This window comes from Mobula hypostoma, chromosome 3 (genome assembly GCF_963921235.1).
Source record: "Mobula hypostoma chromosome 3, sMobHyp1.1, whole genome shotgun sequence".
In the NCBI taxonomy this organism is placed as follows: Eukaryota; Metazoa; Chordata; class Chondrichthyes; order Myliobatiformes; family Myliobatidae; genus Mobula; species Mobula hypostoma.
In genome coordinates, this window is record NC_086099.1 from 136,929,115 (window position 1) to 136,951,265 (window position 22,151).

At 42.7% G+C, this 22,151-nt stretch overlaps 1 protein-coding gene and 1 long non-coding RNA gene across 2 annotated transcripts in view; both read left to right on the forward strand.

Moving 5' to 3' along the window:
* agmo (alkylglycerol monooxygenase) overlaps positions 1-969 on the forward strand; it is a 403,147-nt gene extending 402,178 nt beyond the window's left edge. The window contains exon 13 of the mRNA XM_063043768.1: positions 581-969. Within this exon, the coding sequence (XP_062899838.1) occupies positions 581-637 (57 nt within the window). The 3' untranslated portion in view covers positions 638-969. The remainder of the gene's footprint in view (positions 1-580) is intronic.
* A 17,646-nt stretch (positions 970-18,615) lies between these two features.
* The window catches only part of LOC134344272 (uncharacterized), a 39,291-nt gene continuing 35,755 nt past the window's right edge, over positions 18,616-22,151 (forward strand). The window contains exon 1 of the long non-coding RNA XR_010017408.1: positions 18,616-18,710. This is a non-coding gene — a long non-coding RNA (uncharacterized LOC134344272). The remainder of the gene's footprint in view (positions 18,711-22,151) is intronic.

Here is a 22,151-nt window from a genome sequence, read left to right on the forward strand (position 1 = left end):
CATAATCACTCAAAGAGTTGAACTGCGTGTGCATCTAACGAGAGCTGTATAATTCATCACCTTCTACCTTAGGCCACAAACTTATCAATCACCCCTGCTGTGGACCACCTGGAGGTCCAAGACGCTCTCGTTACATCCACGTGCAGTTCAACTCTTTGAGTGAAAATGCAGAAAGTTTGACGTTAATAACTCATCTCCTTCTACCTTAGGACACGAACTTATCAATCACCCCTTGTATAAAATAGAGAACAATAGGTCTTAAAGATATTAAAGGAATGAGAGATGGGGCTTACTGAAGTAAAAGATCTGCCATGATTTAGCTGAGTGGCAGAAGAGGCACGAGGAGTCAAATGACCCACTCCTGCTCCTATGCTCACTTGCAAAGGTATGCTGTAGTTGCGGGAAGAGAGATGTGTAAATTTGTATACTTCCATTAATGTTACCAAAGGTAAATAATAAATATATAAGTGTGTTGAATAGAACAATTATACAAGCTTAAATTGCTTAAATTAGGTGAAACCTTTTTTTAATGCAAGTGCCTCAAATGAAGGACTTACAGTTCAATTCTCTTTCTCCCCAGGTTGGATTTTCTTTATGTTCGGTATACTGGGGTTTACGAAGTGTAATTAAATTCTAATGGCTACCAGTGGATTTGAGAAACAGACTGAGGGTGATCGTACACTGCAACGTGGTCAGTTTCCGCATATACGTACTTCAGCTCACCAGTCCTTGGACAGCAACATGTCTTCAGTCAAATTAATAATCAAAATATTGTAAATTATGGCATTTTACAAAGGCAGAAGGTTTTACATTGCAGTGTCTATTATATATACCAATAGTACTAAATCTTGCAAAATTTGAGTAAAGGGCTTATGCATATCTGGGAGTTTTTATGTGATTGAATGACAGCACTGCAATTTTTATATCAAAATAAACTTTGTTCATAATGATAAAAAAATTTACAAGAATAAACTGTGCAATGCTTTTTCATTCTTCCATTCATTGACAATGCATTAAGTAGTGTTCTATTACATTCCTTAAAACCAATAGCATAGTTGCCACTCATGTGGGCCCCTGGGGTGATTCAGTATTACAATAATTCAAAAGTTCAAACTTCGTAGTAAATTTATCAAAGTACATATCTATGTCCTCATATACAACCCTAAGATTCATTTTCTTGCAGGCATTTACATTAACTACAAAGAAACACAGCAGAGTTAATGAAAGACCGCACATAACAAGACGGACAACCAATGTGTAAAACACAACAAACCCTGCAAATAAAAAAAAATCAAAAATAATAACAAATAACAATAAATACCAAGAAAGCAAGATGAAGAATCCTTGAAAGTGTGTCCATAGGTTGTGGGAACAGTTTAGTGAGCGGGTGAACAGTTCAGTTATCCCCTCTGGTTGGGGGGTAATAATGGTTCCTGAATCTGGTGGAGTGAATCATGAGGATCCTGTACCGTCTTCCTGATGGCAGTAGCGAGAAGAGAGCATGTCCTGGGTGGTGGGTCTCTGATAATGAATGCTGCATTCCTCTGACAATGCTTCATGTAGATGTGCTCAACGGTGGGGAGAGCTTTAGTCATGATAAACTGGGCTGTATCCATTACTGTTTGTTGGATTTTCTGTTCAAGGGAATTGGTGTTTCCGTACCAGCCTGTCAATGTACTATCCACTGCACATCTATAGACGTTTATCAAAGTTTCAGATGACATGCAGAATCTTCACAAATTTCTAAGAAAATCGGGCTGCTGCTGTGCTATTTTTGTAATGGTACTTACATATTGGACCCAGGACAGATCCCCTGAAATGATAACACTGAGGAATTTAAAGTTGTTGACTCTCTCCACCTCTAAAGCTCCAATAAGGACTGGCTCATGGCCCTCCAGTTTTCCCTCTTGAAGTCAATAATTAGCTCCTTGGTCTTGCTGACTTTGAGTGAGAGGTTGCTGTTCTGTCACCATCCAACCATATTTTCAATCTCCCTCCTCCATGCTGATTCGTCACCGCCTTTGATTCAGCCAACGACAGTGGTACCAGTGGTGGGCTTAGCCTCACAGTCATTAGTATAAAGTGAGTAGAGCAGGAGTCTAAGCACACAACCTTGAGGTGCACCTGTGCCAATGGAGATTGTGGAGGAGATGTTGTTGCCAATCTGAACTGACTGCAATCTGCACGTGAGGAAATCGAGGTTCTCGTTTCACAAGGAGGTATGGAGGCCTGGGTAATTGAGGGGGTTCCTCACCGAACCTGGCCTCTTTCTGCCCAATAGCAGAAGAACCCTACAACGTGGTCCTTCCCCACTGAGCCTTTGCGGTGGCCGCACCAAGTGTGTCCATCAGGACATATTCTTTCATCCTGGAATATGCCAGTTGGCAACATTCCTCTATGGACATCTTGATATCAGAATCAGAATCAGGTTTAATATGACTAATTGGCACATGTCATGAAATTTGTTGTTATGCGGCAGCAGTACATTGCCCTACATAATAATAAAAGTGGGAAATTATGGTAACAAGCTGTTCCTGAATCATTCAGTGTGTGCCTTCAGGATCTTGTACCACGTCCCGGATGGTAGCAGTGAGAAGAGGTCATGTCTTGGGTGTTGGGAGTCCTTAATGATGGATGCTGCATCGCTCTTCCGAGATGTCGTGAATGTTGGAGAGTCTCGTGCCCATGATGGAACTGACTGAGTTTACAACTTTCTGCAGTTTATATTTGATCCTGTACTGTGCCATCCCACCACCACAGCAAATGTTGATGCAGTCAATTAGAATGCTGTACATGGTATATCTGTAGAAATTACATAGCAAATCTACTCAAACTCCTTATGAAATATAGCTGCTGTTGTGCCTCCTTAGTAACTGCAACAATATGTAGAGCTGGGATCTTGAAATTACACAGCCTTTACCATTTCTGATCAGTCTTTGACGACTGGTGTCGTTTCCCTTTCTGAAGCTCACAATCAATTCTTTAGTCTTACTGATGTTGAGTGCGAGGCTGTTGCAGTGATACCAGTCAATTGGCTGATAGATCTCACTCCTGTACACCTTCCTGTCACTGTCTGAAGTTCTGCTAACAATAATTGTGTCATCAGCAAATTTATAGATGACATTTGAGCTGTGCCGAGCCACACAGTCATAGGTGTGGAAAGTATACAGCTGTGGTCTAATCACGCATCCTTGAGGTGCACCAGTGTTGAGGTGGAGATGTTATTTCTGATCCACACAGACTGTGGCCTTCTGGTGAAGAGGACGAGTATCCAGTTGCAAAAGGAGGTACTGAGGCCCAGGTTTTGGAGCTTCTTGATCAGAACTGTAGGAATTATCATGTTAATCACTGAGCTGTGGTCAATAAACAGCAGCCTGATGTAAGTGTTAGTATTGTCCAGATGATCCAAGGCTGCATGAAGAGCCGATGAGCTCGCTTCCGTCGTAGACCTATTGTGACAATAGTCAAATTGCAGTGGGTCCAGGTCCTTGCTGAGGCAGGAGTTGATTCTAGCCGTGACCAACCTCTCAAAGCACTTCATCACAGTAGTTGTAAGAGCTACTGGATAATAATCATTAAGGCTGGTCACTCTGCTCTTCTCATAAGCACACACTCATCTACACAGGTTTTAATGAAGTCAGTGACAATTGTGCCATATTCATTCAGACTTGAAGATAAATCCCTGAATACTCTCCAGTTCACTAACTCAAAGCGGTCTTGTAAGCGCTCCTGCACCTCCCTTGTCTATACTTTCTTGGTCCTCACCACTGGTGCTGCAGTCTTCAGTCTCTGACTACACTCAGGGAGTAGATTTACAGCCAGATGAACACACTTTCCAAAGTGTAGGCGTGGGCTGGCAAGGTAAGGACTCTTGATGGTAGTATAACAGTGGTCTAGTGTGTTAGCTCCTCTGTTTCCACAAGTGGTATGTTAGTGTTAATTATTTAGAGACGTTTTTCAAGCTGGCCTAGCAGACCATTCAGTTCTGGGCAGACCAAAGGTATCTTGCACTATCTTGATGCTTTTCCAGCAGTATTTGATGCCTGTCTCTGTGTGTGCCCCTGGGAGTAGTCCATAGATCAGAAAGGCATCGGTCACACAGCTACTCGGGTTGAACTGTGATCCAGGCTCTTGCATCTTTCTCCATCCTCCTCTATGTAAACCCACAATCTGCAAAGAGGTGAATGATTATCTTGTCCACACTGAAGTGTCATGGTCTGGTCCGTGAAATCTGCATTCCGGTTCATGGTCCAGTTCATCGATTCCTTATTCCAGGTTTTCCTGTTTTCCCTTGTTCCATTGGGTGCCTTAATTGAGGCACCTGATTCTAGTTTTGGGCTGGCTATATAAATAGCTCCTGAATTCAGCTTGGGGACTGGGCACGTGCGCGCGCGTGATTGGATGAAGGGATTTAGAATGTATGTCTAGTGCACATTCTGGAGCAAAGGGTGGTGTTAATGCACCATTAAGCTGGATGCCAACCGCTGTAAAACAAAATACAGACAGACAGCTTGGGGACTGGACTGTTCCCTTACCTCCTACTTCCACTTCCTTCTGAACTTCCGCCTGCAACCTCGGCTGTATCCCCATCAAGTTCAACTGCCGGAGTGAGACTGGAGCCTTGCCATGCCAAGATAAGGAACTAACTATTGTTGAGTTTGGAACTGTCTCTTTGTGTCCCTGTGTTTAGTGTCCGTGTCAAAGAAGAGTCCCGGCCCTAGTCCTGTTCCCAAGGAGGGGTCCTGACTCTGTGTAAAACCCTGGTCCTAAGTCCTGCTTCCTAGAAAGGGTCCCGGCCCCGTACCCAAGATCTTAGTCCCGAGTCCTAGCCTAGACCCGGGATCTAGTTCTGAGTCAAGACCCAGGTTCTGAGTCCTAACCAAGACCCAGGTTCCGGTCCTTGTCCAGACTCTGGTTCCGGAGTTCCGAGTTCCTAGTCCAGGCTCCTTGTTCCTAGTTCCACGTCCGGGTTCTGTGTTTCTAGTCTAAGTCCTTGCCCAGGCCTTGAATCCTAGTCTCATCCAGGACCTGTGTCAATGTCCAGTGTCATTTCTTCCCTTGCTTTCTTGTCAAACCTAGTCCTGTTCCTAGTACTTCAGTGTCTGTGTCTTGCATTTGGGTCCGCTCTCAATGCCCCCCATATAACATGAAGTCATCTTGCAGGAAGTGTGTGGTAGTACTGATGCTCTGGGTGTGCAGGAAGGATCTAATTGGTATCAAGGTCTTGGTGCTTGTTGGTGAGACCAGGCGATGAGGTGTTCTTCCAGATGGTCTGGACAATCTGTTCAGGAAACCATCCTAATGTGTCCATCAAGTCCTTCTCCTGCAGAGTTTGAATGATAATCTGTGCTGACCACTGCCTGATGGACTTGTGGTCAAAGGTGTTGGTCCAGAAGAACTTTAACATGAAGGAAAGGTATGCAGCAACATCCAGTTGACAGACACTGTGCACCAATGCACCCCCACCCATCCTTCACAACTACCTTGGCAAGTAGTTGGTGCCCGTGTACTTAGATTCCACACACAGTCTGATGCAGCCACATACAAAGGTGCTCATCAGGGTGAGGGTGACATCTATTATGTTCTTGTCACCATTGTCCAGGGACTTGTGCATCGTGGCCTGTCTGACTTGCTCCATCTTTGATCCAGAAGATAGTCTGTGTAATTCCCAAGCTGAAGGAGCAGGGGACAGACCACACCTGTGTCAGGTATCACAATGCTGAGAGCACCTCACACCAGATGACCAGGTTCTTCCCAGTTATCAATAGGGAGCACATTCCCCACAGACTCAATTTCTGTTTTATCTTCTTGATGCACTCCAGCTATTTTTTGGTGCACGCCTTAAACCCTCTGAACCAGATATCCAGCTAGGTGCAGTTAGAATGCACCTTCTTTTCCCTCAGAGAAATTTTCTGTACTTCTTCCAAACTCCAGCTGCTCCATTCCTCTTCATTGTTGGCTTGAAATCCCTCATCAATATCACAATGCCATGGTTGATCAGCTCTTCTATGCAGCTTGTGCTAAATTGGTGAGCAACAATTGAGTTAAAAGAATTTTGCAACAGTTGTGTCATTCAATTTGTCAGAAGGTGCTCATCCCCACATTCCCAAGTTTAGCCAAAAAACATTCCCTGTAGTTCCCACTCCTGCATACCTAGCCTTCTATATCTATTTGCAATCTTGAGAACTAAACATGGTTCCATATAGCAAATTAATCTTCCAAATGTAAAAGTTTTATTCCAAATTTTAGAATAGTAGATACAAAATGCAGGAGGAACTCAGATGGTCAGGCAGCATCAATGGAAAGGAATAAAAATTTGATGTTTTCAGCTGAGCCCCTTCAGCAGGGCTGGAAAGGAAAGGGGAAGAAGTCAGACAATCAGGGGGCCATATTTTAAATTGTTGGGGACTTCAGCCAGGCTTGTTTGAAGAAATCTCTGCTCAATTCTCATCAATGCATCACCAGCAGCACAAGGGGTCTCAACACAGTTGACCACTGTTATACTATTAGGAATACTGACCGTTCTGTCCCTCGACCACATTGCAGGAAATCTCACTATCAGGCTGCCCTCCCTCTACCTGCGTACAGGCAGAGGCTAAAGAACAAGACTCCAGAGATAAGCAAAACAGAGAGATGGTCGCAGGAGGAAGAGCAGGGTTGCTTCAAGTCGGTGGAATGGGCCATGTTCAAGCACTAATCAGAGCATCTGAATGAATATGACACAGTTGTCACGGATTTTACAAGAACCACCGTGGACGAGTGTATCCCCAAAAATCTTTCAGTGTCTTCCCCAACCAGAAGCCTTGGATTTACCAAGAGATCCGCAGTCTACTGAGAGCCAGATCATGGTGTTTAGTTCTGGTGATCAAGTGAAATACAAGAGGTCCGGGAATGACCTCTGGAGAGCCATCTCACATGCAGAGTAACAAAGTTAAATCACTGAAGGATGCTCAACAGCTGTGGCAGGGCTTGGATGCTATCACTCCTACAAAGTGAAACCAAGCAAGACAGATTACAAGTTTTTCTTCCAGATACGCTCTATGCCTCTTATGCCCGTTTTGACCATCAAAACATGGAGGCATCTTCATGAATTCCCACAGCCCCCAACAACCCTGAGGCCAGCTTGAGAGCATCCTCCAGGAAGGTAAACCCATGGAAAGCATCTGGCCCTGGCTGGGTATCTGGCTGAATATTGAAGACCTGTGCTAATCACTGGCTGAAGTATCCACTGATACCTTTAAACTCTCACTTCAGCAGTCTGAGGTATCCACCTGCTTCAAACCTAAAAAGAACATGATAACCTACCACAATGACTATCGTCCGGTAGCATTTACATCCACAGTGATGAAGTGCTTTGAGAGGTTGTTGATGATGCATATCACCCCTTGTCTGAGGAGTGATTTGGATCCACTCCAGTCTGCCTACTGTCACAACAGGTCACAACAGATGCCATTACTTTGGCCCTTCACTCAACACTGGAACATCTAGACAGTGAAAATGCACACATCAGGATGTTCTTCACTGACAACAGCTCATCAATTAATACTATCATCCCCTCAAAATGAATCAATAAACTCCAAGACCCAGGCATCAATACCGCCTTATCCTGGATCCTGGATTTCCTCACTTGCAGACTCCAGTCAGTTCGTATTGGCAACAACATCTCCTCCACAATCTCCATCAGCACAGGGGTACCATAGGATTATGTGTTTAGCCCCCCACTCTGAACTGTTCCCACAAGCTGTGGACTCACTTTCAAGTACTCTTCATTTCATGCTCTCGATTATTACTGCTTATTTATTTATTATTATTTTGTTTGTTTTTGTTGTTGTTTCTTTGCATTTATTTTGAATGCCCGTAATAAAATGAATCTCAGCATTGTATATGGTGACATATATAAACATTGATAAAAAATGTACTTAGACCTTCGAAGTTTTATCTTTTTTATATTTCTCTTTAATAAGTGGTAATATTTCTTATGGAAGTTATTGATACTGAGTTACTGTCACACTCACACAGCTCCAGAGGCCCAGTTTCAGTGCTGTCTGTGTGAAGTTTCAGCATGGGGTTCCCCCATGTCCCAAGTACATGTGCATTGACAGATTAATTGGCCACCAGCAACTGCTCCTAGTGTGTAGGGGAATAGAAGAGCCTGGCTGGCGTTGATAGGAAGAGGAGAAAATAGTCTGACATTATAGTGGGATCAGTGTAAGAATATTCTGTTGAACTGCATGCTTCCAGCAATTTCTCTTTTTATTTTGTAGAGACATAGAACCTAGAACAGTACAACACAGGAACAGAACCTTCATCCTGAGATGTCTATGCAGAACACAATATAAAATTAAACTAAGTCTCTTCTCCCTCTATACCCTGCTTAATCACGTGCCTGTCCAACAACTTTCAAATGGCACTCTCATATCTGCGTCCACCATTACTCCTGTCAGCCCATTCCAAGCATCCACCACTTATGTGGGAAGAAAAAACTTGCCCTGCACATATCCTTTAAACATGCTCCCTCTCACCTTATATGCATTTCCTTTAATATTTGACATTTGGGGTTGATCTCTCAATTAATGTACACTTTGAGGCTACTTTATCAGGTACAACGGTACACTTGCTCGTTAGGGCAAATATCTAATCAGCCGATCGTGGCAACAACTGAATGCATAAAAGCATGCAGACATGGTCAAGCAGTTCAGTTATTGTTTAGACAAAACTTCAGAATGGGGAAGATATGCGATTACAAGGTGACTCTGTCACTTGTTGCTGCTGGACAGAGTAGCTTGAGTATTTCAGAAACTCAAAATATTTCAGATTTCAAGATCCTCCTGGGATTTTCATGCACAATAGTCTCTAGAGTTTACAGAGAATGGTGCCCAAACCAAAAAAAAAAAAAATCCACTTGGCAGCAGCTTTGTGTGTAAAAAAACCTTGTTGATGAGAGAAGTCGGGGGAGAATGGCCGGACAGGTTCAAGCTGGCAGGAAGGTGACTCACTCAAATAACCACGCATTGTAACAGAGATGTACAGAAGAGCTTCTCTGAGTGCATAACACTTCAAATATTGAAGTGGATGGGCTACTATAGCAAAAAACCACAAACATACACTCAGTGGCCACTTTATTAGGTGCTTGAGTTAAGGGTCACTCTTCAGTTGTCACTGTGGGATGAATTTTCATGCCTTCCTGTTTTAAATTGAAGACCAGTATTGTACAATCCATAGAAAGCTGCAGATGGTGGAAATGTGAATTAAAAATAGAAAATGATGGAAAAACACAGCATGCCAGGAAGTACTTGTGGTAAAAGCAATAATTACTGTCTCAGGTTGAAGAAGAGGTTCCGATAAAGGGACTTTGAACTGAATCATTGACTTTACTTTCCACCAATGCTGCCAGACTGACTGACATTTTTCAGCATTTTATATTCCCACAAGGGAGGAGAGTTTTCTGCAGCAACCATATCCTCAATGTAAGTTTGTCAAACAGAGGATCAAGTTACCATGATCTCACAGAACAGTAATGTGCAAGGAGAGTGAAATTTTCTCAGTTGATAACTTCACAAAATGATCTGACCACAATGCCAATGGCATTAAATTGACAGTTGTCCTCAATTCTTTTGCCCAAGGTTCTTTTCAAGCTTCAGTGCGAGGGAGCATGTGGCATATGTAGGACAATTGGTTCGAGATACCTTGGTGAAACCAGTAACAGATATTCTGTTCAATGAAGCAAACCAGTGCGTTTGGTTTCACTGGTCACTGTAAAGATGGAACATGCAGTAATAGGAAGGGTCCCACAAATCCAGGCTGCTTTTCAATTTAGTCCTGATTCAGTTAAGGTGCTTCTTATGAAGTTTCATACTGATGCTGTGCAGCTGGTATACGAATAGAGTATAAAAATTAAGGACATGTTCTTAAAAAGAATTAAGGACTAATTATCAGTCCACGTTCCAAACCTTCCCCAGTAATGCTCCTCAACTCTTTTTCCATTGCTTTGATGACTGCATTGGTGCTGCTTCATTCACCCACGATGAGCTTGACAATTTCAACTTTGCCTCCAACTTCCACCCTGCTCTTAAGTACACTTGATCCACTTCTGACACCTCCCTCCACTTTCTTAATCTCTGTGTCTCCATCTCTAGAGATGAACTGTTTTATAAATCCGCTGATTCCACAGCTATCTTGTCTATACCTCTTCCCAATCTGTCTCCTGTAAAATGCTATTCCCTTTTCTCTGTTCCTTCATCTCTGTTCCATCTGTTCCTAAGATGAGGCTTTCCTTTCCAGGACATCAGAGGTGTTCTTCTTCAAAGAATGTGGTTTCCCTTATTCCACTATTGATGCTGCTCTCACCTGCATCTCCTCCATTTCCAGAACATCCGCACTCAACCCATCGTCCTGCCCACCTTAACAATATTAGAGTTCCTCTCTTCCTCACCTACCGCTCTGAGCCTCCATATCCAACACACTATTCTCTCCAACTTCCACCATCTCCAAATGGATCCTACAACTAAACACATCTTTACCTCCCCCCAGTTCTCTGCTTTACACAGGGATCGCTCCTTCCGTGATTCCCTTATCCATTTATCCCTTCTCACTAATTGCCCTCTTGGCATTTATCCCTGCTAGTGGCCAAAGTGCCCATTCACCTCCTCCCTCACTTATATTCAGGGCCTCAAATAATCCTTCCAGGTGAAGCAACACTTCGAGCACCTCTGCTGCATTCACCAAAAGAGGAACTTCCCAGTAGCCAAATATTTTAATTCCCATTCCCATTCCCGTTCCAACATGTCAATCCATGGCCTCCTTTTGAGCCACAATAAGACTACCCTCAGGGTGGAGGAGCAACACCTTATATTCTTCTGGTAAACATACTTTTTCCCTCCCCCTCCCCGTCTTCTTCAGTTCTCCACCCTGGCCTGCTCCCTCTTCCTTCCTGCCTTTCACCTTTCCCTTTCTCCTATGGTCCACTCTCCTCTCCTATCAAATTCCTTCCTCTCCAACCCTTGACCTTACCCACCCACCTGGCTTCACCAATCACCTTCCAGCTAGCTTCCTTTCGCTGCTCCCACCTTTTTATTCTGGCATCCTCCCCCTTCCCTTCCAGTCCTGAAGAAGGGGTTTGGCTGGAAACATTGACTGTTTACTCATTTCCATAGATGCTGCCTGGCCTGCCGAGTTCATCCAGCGTTTTGTGGGTGTTGCTTTTGATATCCAGCATCTGCGAATTTCTTGTGTTAAAAATTAAGGAACCAGATTCAAGTTTATTATCACTATCCTATAACTTGAAATTTGTTGTTTTGCAGCAGCAGTACAGTGCAAAGATATAACAATCCATAAACTACAAATATAAACAAATAGTGCAAAATAAAGGTAGTGTTCTTGGCTTCGTGCATTGTTCAGGAATTTGAAGGCGGAGGGCAAGCAGCTGTTTCTGAATAGTTGAGCTTGGGCCTTCGGGCTCCTGTATGCCTCACTGATGGTAGTAACAAGAGGAGGGCCAGTTAGAATGTTCTCCACTGGACAGTATATCGAGAGAAATCCGCTAGAGTCTGTGGTAGCATAACAAATCTCGTCAAACTTCTTTCAAAACAGAACCTCTGGTGTCCAGTCTTCATGATTGCATTGATCTGTTGGGCCCAGGATAGATACTCTGAGATGTTGATGCCCACGAACATAAAACTCTTCAACTTTTCCGCTGCTGACTCCTCAATGAGGACTGGTGTTCTCCTGATATTCCCTTCTTGAAACCTGTGAACAGTCTTAGTTTCTTTTTGCATTTTGCACCAGACAGTCAGCCATTCTTGTCTGGCGCATGGTGTCAGAATTGGTCTCCTTTCGGATTAACCGGGTCACGATATGAACGTACCTGACTCGACCCATTTTTCTTTATGAGGTCAAGTGGCTAGTTCAATGCTCAACCTGGCATGGATGGAAAGCGTGCTCGGGGTGGGGGGTGGCCCGACTTGCTTCGAACTCGGGAGCCTTCGCTCCAGAGTCCAGCTCTGATGCCGTTGTGCCACCAGTCTTAGCGATGTTGAACATGAGGTTTTTGTTGTGACGCCATTCAACTAGCCAATCTATTTCACTCATGTAAGCCTCCATAACACCATCTAAGGTTCTACCAACAGTGGTGTCATTTGAAAATTTATCGATGCTAATCCACACAGTCATGAGCATAGCAAGATTAGGGCAGTGAGCTGAGTATGCATTATTGAGATGCACCTGTGTTGATCCCAAGGTGGAGGTGACTTAACCAATCTCCACTGTCCGTGATGTCCCAGAAGAAGTCAAGGATCCATTTGCAGAAAGAGGTACAGAAGCTTGTTGATTAGTTGTGAGCGAGTGACGGTATTGAACACCGAGCTGTAATCACAAAAGAGCAGCTTGACATATGTTTTTGCTGTTGTCTATATGCCCCAAAGCTGAGTATAGAGCCAGTGAGATTGCATCTGCTGTAGACTATTATAGCAGCAGGCAAATTGCAATGGGTCCAGGTCCTTGTTCAGGCAGGAGTTAATTCCATCCATAACCAATCTTTTGATTCTTCATCACCATATTTGTGAGTGCTACTGGATGATAGCTGTTGAGACAGTTCAGCCTGTTTTTCTTGGGCGTAGAAATAATTGTTGCCCTTTTGAAGCAGGTGGGAAACTCAAAGCGCAGCAGTAAGACATTGAAGGCGTGTTTGAATACTCAAGCCATTTGGTTGACACAGGTTTTCAGTACTTGGTTATCTACACCATCAAGACCTGACATCTTGTGAGAGTTCACCCTCTTGAGGGATGCTTGGACATCAGCCTCTGAGACATTGGTCATAGGGTCATTGGATGCTTCATCCGCAATGTTGTAAGATAGGAGGAATGAGAGCTCCAGTAATGCAGACAGACTTTCTATTTATGCGTGCATCCAGCTTCCTGCCCTTTATTCATGTATCTTGAGTACCATCTCCCCCGTCTGAGTAAGACAACTGGTGGGAGCAGACACTTTCAACAGAAATAACCGGTTACCATGGCCAACCCCAAACTCACATACCTTCCTCCTTTTGTAAAATATCTTCAGAAAGTTGTTATGTTTTTGTTCTAAGCAACTGTTCAGAAACACTCTCAGCATGACAATGGTGGAAGACAACACTTTGTAATGGAAAGATGACAGGAAACAGGAAGACATTCTCACTCATTCTCACTGAGGACCTCAACAACCATTTTCCTTTTGTGTGTTTTGGTTTGTGATCTTGTTATTGTGACTGCGGACCTCTTATTGTTCCCAAATTGTGCTTTACCAAGACAGCTTATTGAACCTTGGAGCTCAGGCCCTTAGCCTTCTTCAAATGCTGCAAACAAAATCAGAGGTAAATCAGCACAACCAACCCCACTGTCATAAAATATATCTAAGAATACTCATTGATCACGGCTAAGCATGCAACTATGAGGTGTGTCATGAAGGAGGAGATGTTATTTCCAATCCACACTGACTGTGATCTCCCGATGAGGAAGTCAAGGATCCAGTTGCAGAGGGAGGCAGGGAGGCCCAGGATGTGAAGCTGGTTGATTAGAACTGAAGGTATGATTATGTTGAACGTTGAGCTGTAGTCAATACACAGTAAGTATTGCTATAGTCCAGGTGAACCAGGGCTGACGAGAGAGGTTTAGACCTATTGTGGTGATGGGCACATTGCGGCAGAAGCAGGTCCTTACTCAGGCAAGTGTTGATTCTAGCTATAACCAACCTCTGAAAACACTTGATCACAGTAGATATGAGTGCAACTGGGCAATAGTCATTGAGCCAGCTTCTCCTGCCCTCCTTTGGCAATGGTATGATTGTTACCCTTTTGAAACAGGTGGGAAAATCTGACTGCATCAGTGAGGGACTAAAGATGTCCTTGAACACTCTCGCCGGTTGGTTGGCACAGGTTGTCAGTGCCCTACCGGGTACACCATCAGGGCCTGACATTTTTCAAGGGCTCACTCTCTTGACAGATGGTCTGAAGTCTCCTTCCGAGAGAGAGAGATGACGGAGTCACCAGAAGCTGCAGTGATTCACACAGGTGTGGATTTATTCTCCCTTTCAAAGCATGCGTAAAAGGCACCGAGTTCATTGGGGAGTGCAGGGTCACAGCCATTCATGATGTTAGGCTTTGCATTGTCAGAAGTAATAGACGACAAACCCTGACAGAGCTGATGTTTCCACCTCTAACTTCGATTGGAATTGTTTTTTTTGCTCTTAAAATACTCTTCTGTGGGTCATACCTGGACTACTACTTGTATAGTTCTGGATCACTGGTCTAGAATGCCACAGATCTGGCCGTCAGCAAACTACAAATCTCCTGGTTCATCCATGGGTTTTGGTTTGGATATGTCTGGTATGTTCTTGAAGGCACACACTTATCCACATAGATTTTGATGAAGTCGGTGACAACTGTGACATATTAATTCAGATTCGAAGATGAGTCCCTGAATATGGTCCAGTCCACTGATTTAAAGCAGTCCTGTAAGTGCTCCTCTGCCTCCCTTGACCATACCTGCTTGGTCCTCACCACTTGTGCTATGGTCTTGAGTCCCTTACCATACACCGGGATCACAGCCAGGTGATCAGATTTTCTAAAGTGTGGGCATGGGCTGGCACAGTAAGTGTACTCGATGGTGGTATGACAGTGGTCAAGTTTGTTGGTTCACATAATTCCAGAGGTGATATGTTGTAGTTGTTATTCAGAAACATCTTCAAGCTGGCCTTGTTGAAATCCCCCCCAATGATAGGGATGGCATCCGGGTGTGCAGTGTCGTGACTGCTGATCACACACCAGTCCTCAGCGAGGGATCAGCAGTGGAAGGGGTGAGCACTTTCAAGTTCCTGGCTGACAACAACTTTGAAGATCTACCCTGGGCCCAACATATTGATACAATTAACAATATGGCACGATAGCGGCTATATTTCATTGGGAGTTTGAAGAGACCTGGTATGTCACCAAAGACTCTTGCAAGTTTCTGGAAATGTACCATGGAGAGCATTCTAACTGGTTGCATCACCAACTTCTACGGAGGAGATTCTGCAGAAAGTTGTAAACTCAGCCAGCTCCAGCAGAGGCTCCAGTTTCTCCAGCAGCAAGGACAACTTCGAAAGGTAGCATCCATCATTAAGGACCCTCATTATCAGGACCATAAGACCAAAAGTTGTAGGAGCAGAATTAGGCAATTTATCCATTGAGTCATCTCCACCTTTTTATCATGGCTGATCCATTCTTCCCTCTCATCCCCAATCTCCTGCCTTCTCCCCATATCCCTACATGCCCTATCAATCTCTGCCTTAAATATACCCAATGACTTGGTCTCCACAGCCACCTGTGGCAATGAATTCCACACATTCACCAATCTTTGGCTAAAGAAATTCCTGCTTATCTCTGCTCAAAATGGACATTTTGAGGCTGTATCCTCTGGTCATAGACTCCTGCACCATAGAAAACATCCTCTCCACATCCACTCTAGGTCTTTCAACATTCAATAGGTTTCAACGAGATCCCACCTCATTCATCTAAACTACAGTGAGTACAGACCCAGAGCCATCAAACACTCCTCATGTGAAAAACTTTTCAATCCCGGAATCATTTTTGTGAAAAGCTCCATTGAACCCTCTCCAATGTCAGCACATCCTTTCTTAGACAAGGGGCCCAAAACTGCTCACAATACTCTAAGTGAGGTTTCACCAGTGCCTTATAAAGCCTCAACATTAGTACATCCTTGCTTTTATATTGTAGACCTCTTGAAATGAATGCTAATATTGCATTTGCCTTCGTCACCACCAACTCAACTAGCAAAGTAACCTTTAGGGAGTTCTGAATGAAAACTCCCAGGTCCCTTTGAACCTGAGTTTTGAATTTTCTCTCCATTTAGAAAATAGTCTATACTTTTATTTCTTCTACCAAAGTGAATAACTATACACTTTCCGACACTATATTCCATCTTCCACTTTGTCTATTTTCCTAATCTGTCTCAGTCTTTCAGTGGATGTTCTGCATCCTCAACACTACCTGCCCCTCCACTTTTTTTTGTATCGTCCCCAAACCTGGACACAAAGCCACCAATTCCATCATTCAAATCTCTGACATAAAATGTGAAAAAGTAGTAGTCCCAGCACATACCCCTGTGGAACACCGCTAGTCACTGGCAGCTAACCAGAAAACGCTCCCTTTATTTCCAGTTTTTGCCTCCTGCCAATCCACCAATGCTCTACGCATGCTAGTACTTTCCCTGTAATACCATGGGCTTTTAATTTGTTAAGCAGCCTCCTGTGACATCTTGTCAAAGGCCTTCTGAAAATCCAAGTTCACAAGATCCACTGATTCTCCTTTGTCTATCCTGCTATTTATTACTTCAAAGAATTGGAACATATTTGTCAGACAAGATTTTCCCTTAAGGAAACCATGCTGACTTCAGCCTATTAGATCATGTGCTTCCAAGCATCCCAAAACCACATCCTTAACAATTGACTCCAACATCTTCCCAACTACATTGGTCAGACTAACAGGTCTAGAATTTCGCTCTTTATTGAAGAATGGAGTAACATTTGCAATTTTCCAGTCTTCGGGAACCATGCCAGAATCCATTGTTTCTTGAAAGATCATTACTAATGTCTTCACAATCTCTTCAGACACCTCTTTCAGAACACTGGGGTGCAGACCGTCTGGTCCACCTGACTTATACACATTCAAACCTTGCAGTTTCCCAAGCACTTTCTCCCTAGCAATGGCAACTTCACTCATTTCTGCCCCCTGACACTCTCAAACTTCTGGCATTCAGTTCATCTGCCATTTCCTTGTCCCCTGTTAGTACCACTCCAACCTCGTTTTCCAGCAGTAGAAGAGAGACTCTTGCCTCTCTTTTACATTCTGTAATTCTGAAAAAATGTTGGTATCCTTTTAATTCTATTGGCTAGCTGTCCTTTGTTTTCCATATTTTCTTTCTTCATGACTTTTTTAGTTGCCTTCTTTTGATTTTTAAAAACTTCCCAATCCTCAAACTTCGCACTAATTTTTGCTCTATTATATGCTCCCTCTTTGGCTTTTATGTTTGCTTTGACTTCCCTTGTCAGTCACGATTGCATCATGGACTTCTGTCCTCTCCTATCAGATTCCTCCTCCTCCAGCCCTGTATCTCTTTCACCAATCAGCTTTCCAGCTCTTTACTTCGCCCCTCCCCCTCCCAGTTCCACCTATCGCTTTGTGGTTCTTCTTCCCCTCCCCCCATTTTCTTACTCTGACTCCTCATCCATTTTTTCTAGTCCTGACGAAGGGTCTCAGCCTGAAATGTCGACTGTACTCTTTTCCATAGATGCTGCCTGGCCTGCTGCATTCACTGGCAACTTTGATGTGTGTTGCTTGAATTTCCAGCATCTGCAGAATTCCTCGTATCTGCAGATTTCCATTTGATTATGGTTGTGTCATCTTGCCTTTAGAGATGAGAAGAGGACATGGCCTCTTCGTCTTGCTACCATCAAGGAATTAGTCTGAAGCTTGAAGACACACACTCAACATTTTAGGGACAGCTTCTTCCCCTCCACCATCAAATTTATGAATGGACAATTAACCCATGAACACTACCTCACTATTTTTTGCTCTTTTTGCACTACTTATTTAATTTATTTTTAAATATATACTACGATAATTAAACTATTATTATTATATATTACAATGTACTTCTGCCACAAAACAATGAATTTAACAACATATGCCAGCGATCTTAAACCTAATTCTGACTGATTCCCTCATGAAGTCTGATTCCAGATAGACAGCAATGTGGTTCATTCCCAATTGCCTCCTTACATGATTTATCAGAACAGTTAGTTCAAAGAGAAAGAAAAGATGCACAGCAAATTCTAGTGTGCCCATCCTAATCTGTGAACAAACAAATAAATAAAGAAAATGGGTTAATGAGAGCCCTTTTCAAATTTAAGGCTAACTATTCAGGTTAGAATAGCTAGGGTAGGATATGTTAAATGTGAAGTCTGCAAAACATTTGTGGGAAATGACATTGAGGACAGTGCCTGTAAGAGGCTGAAGGGTAGGCATGGGGCATTGTGGGTAGGATAATTAGGAATATCAGACATATGGCGAGAGAGTAAAAATCCAACATACTTCTCATCTTGACATTTCTGATGAGGCCACTGGACATTCCTAAGTATTGTGGTTTTTAGGAGCTGTGTTCTTGGCTTTGACCACCTTTGCAGTATTTTCTCAGTGGTGTAGAAAGGCTGCCTGGAAGAATTCCTTGCAGGCCAGGGGACATACAGCCTTTGTCCAGAACAGGGGTTGCAAATGTGCTTAAGTGAAGTTAGTGACCTGAGCCAACTACGCGAGCCAACCTTCCTCTTCACCTTTCTGCAACGAGATTGTACTTTCCCTTTAAATGTTAAAGACTACTTGCCTTAAGAAGCATCAGAAACACTGTGGCCTCAGCTGTAACAATCACCAGCTGTAAACCTGGAAAACAAAGACCAGGCAATTAAATTTACAGGAATTTCTTATCCATTGATCCTGCTTCCCTCCTGAGTTCCCACATTAATCTGGTACTTTGAGCAGATCAGCAAGATACCTACAGGAAGGAAGCTTTAAAATATGACATCAGCAGGACTGGATGTGCAACGTTGACCAGAAGGTTACTGTGTCAGCTTCATCGTAGCTCAGGCTTGCCTGACTGGATACCAGCCAGAGGAGACTCAGCGAGGTAAGCTTTAAATTCACTTTTCATGTTTTCTCAAAACAGCCTTCAATTTTACTTGCCACTGCATTACATTATGACCAAATCATAACCATCCCTAACAACCCACCCAACCCATTTGAATGCAAATCCCACACCAGCCTCCAGGCATGTACACCAGGGGTCCGTGCATGTGACCTTTTTCTATAAATTCCTGCTCCCACTTGTATACTGAACCTTTAACCAGACTTCTTATGGTGGCATGCCTTACATCCTTTAATCCACTACCTTCCCAATGTCATTGGCTGCCATCAGGAGTCACAGAAATCCCAACCTGCCCCCCATCCCCTTCCTTGGTTAAAACTGGGCTGCAAAAAAGCCCATTCTGATTTCTTTACCTTGCTCATTATTGTCTGAATCATAAATGTATCTCCCCTAGCAACACACACAAAATGCCAGAGGAACTCAGCAGGTCAGGCAGCTTCTATGAAAAACAATAAACAGTTAATGTTTCGGGCAAAGACTCCTTTTCAATCCTAATCACCAAGAGTGGTGAGGACTTGCTCTGCGATTGTTGGGTGCTACACAGGACACTATGATTCTCTGCTTACCCTTTGTACCCAGCTTGACCTGTTAATAAAATGTATGAATCAGAATGCAAATTCTACCAGAATAAATTGTGATAGATTCAGCTAGTTGTGAATTAATTTTAATTCAGACACAGGAACTAATTTTATTGCTTATTCCTAATTGATCCTCCAGTACTGGGGGATTTTCAACAGTTTACTCTGCTATTTGCTGATAATGAACACAGCTGGAGAGTAGAAATCAGTAGTTCCAGAAAGGTGCTCAATTAGTCATCTCAAAGACTTGTAAACAGGAGTCTGTGGAGTGAAAAATAGTCATCATGAAAAGTATAATCTCCCCCCTACTGTGCTTAGAATGAACTGTAAAAAGCACCTGTCTAGCCAGCAATGTACTAGCAACTTACTCTCCTCCGGAGATCAATAAACTGTTTTATATAAAGGTAGGCATTTCTCCTTTGAAGTTCAAACACCCCGTTCTCAGAATGCATCGGCGACTGTGTGTGGTGTGCTTCTGTCATTCTCTTCTGTTCTGTTACTATTTTAAATATGACCTAAGCATTTGATATGTATTTAGTACCAGAATAATTTTAATAATAACTTGGTGTTGCTGCAATGCAATATTTGATCTGCAGCTGCATGATGCAGTACAACTGGAGTCAAAGGGCTTCAGGTTTGAATGGGGCAGTCTTGCACTGCTTAATCATTATATTATTGTAGTTTGGAGCACTTTGACAGAGTTAACATGATTTAAGAGCTGATGGAACATTTTACATTCTATTATGCGATAAATAATTTCCTGCCAATTTAACATTGCTTATAGGTGCAGTGTACATTAATTCACACATATCTGTGCAACCCCCTGCTTCTCCACTCTCTCTATCCCAAATAGCAGACAATATAACATCATGCTCCTACTCAAGGTAATGAAACTAGTCCCAGACTTGCTTTAACAAGAGTAATAGTGAGTTCAGTTTATAATAGTATTATATTATTGCAGGTTTGTCTTGTAACTACAGAATACTCTTAACAAAAAAATGACCAATTCCTGTATAAGTATTGAGACAGAGATTACCAATTAAGATTTTTTTTAGGTCATACAGTTGATAAGAAAATATGGATGCGTTTAATGTATTAAGAATAACACAAATAGATAAATAAAGTCTTTTTGGGCTTCCAGCCGGGTATAGGTATCGATTTTAAAATCTCAGGCTGGAAGCCCAAGAAGAGTTTGTTCATCATATATGCCGGCAAAGCCCTGTATCCTTTTTCACAAATGGATGAATTTACAGAGTTAAATTCTTCAGAAGAAAATTTTCTGTTTGCAGTAATTTCATTATGAAATGTGGGCAATAAACTGTGTGTAGTGTGCGTCTAAATTTCTGAAATGTGCTCTCACCAGGAAAGGCACCACTCTGGAATCACATTGTCTCTCATTAGATCTTTATATTATTATAAACATGTCACTTCAAGAAGGCATCACTCCAATTCTATCAATAAAGTGAATGGCGCAGCACAGCATCATCTGTACGTTGTACAAGTCTGAAAGTGCTAAGAATGCTTTGTAAAGCATTGGGTGGTGATTGAGAGGAAAGACAATATGAAGTTGAGCAAAATTTGTCCATTTCACCAGTTGAAGGAGGGGAATGAGGCAAATGGTTAAAGGAATAGATGTTGATACAATAAAGGATCAGGAATGAAAGAATAGGTGGTACAGAGTCAACCATAGTTCCGGACAAGATGAGAGGTGTCGGGAGATATATGGCCACAGAAAATTTTGTATGTCAGATGAAGGATTGAAAATGTGATTCACCAAATTTTGTCTTTCTGTAATGTGTGATTCTCTTGTGACCACAAACTGAAGGAAGTTGGAGAGGATTTAAGATGGGTGAAGATACAGAAACAGTGCAGGTGACTTACAAAATGGTGTAGTTAGGGAAGAGAAATCTAGTGAAATTTCAATGGGACTTTTGATATTAGAAATGGGGCAGAGTAATGGTGTTATCAAAGCACATGGTGAGGGAAGTGAGGTTACCTCACATATTCTGTTTGCCCAACAGTGGAGCTCTAGATAATGCAGCAGCAGTGGCATGGGGACAGCAACAACTTGTGGAAGAATTAGCTTTAGTTTTCCCACACTGAATATTTTATTTTTTTTTCAGAGAAAAGTGTTGTGATGTGGTGCTGATAATCATATGTTTTAATGCTAAATAAAGAGTAGGTAATTCAGATCAGCAGTTACTGAATCCACATGCCAGAAAAAGAACAAATTGATTCAACTGCAGTGCCATCTAGTGGCATCATTCCGACTGTGATGAAACGGCATCAAATCATTCCTCACGAATGAAGAGCTGCTTATGCAGGAAATCCAAAACAGAGAATACTGGAAGCACTTAGCAGGTCAAGCAGCAACAGTGGGAAAAGAAACAGAGCCAATGTTTCAGGTCAAGAAACCTTTATTGGAATTGGAAACATGAGAATACAAGTGTGTTTGAAGCTGCAGAAAGGGTAGAGAGTGAAGGTGAACAGAGGAAATGTCTGTGATAGGGTGTAGACAAATGTCAAGGTGACAATTGCTTTTGAAAAGGGGCAGAAGAGAGAAAAAGAATAAAACTGAAACAAAGAAATATAGCCACATCTGTGGAGAGCGGGATAAGCTGCAGTTGTTAAATTCAACATTGTTTCTTGAGAGCTTCAACATACCTAAAATGAAAATGAAGGGCTGGTCTTCATTCTCTCTTTGGGTATTGCTGGAAAATGGGGGAGAATGAAGACTGAGAGATTAGAGTGAGTGCAGAATGGAAATTTAATGTGTCAAGAAATTAGAAACTCAGAATCACCTTCACTGTTCCCACCTGTGTTAAAAGAATTCCAAAAGAGGTTC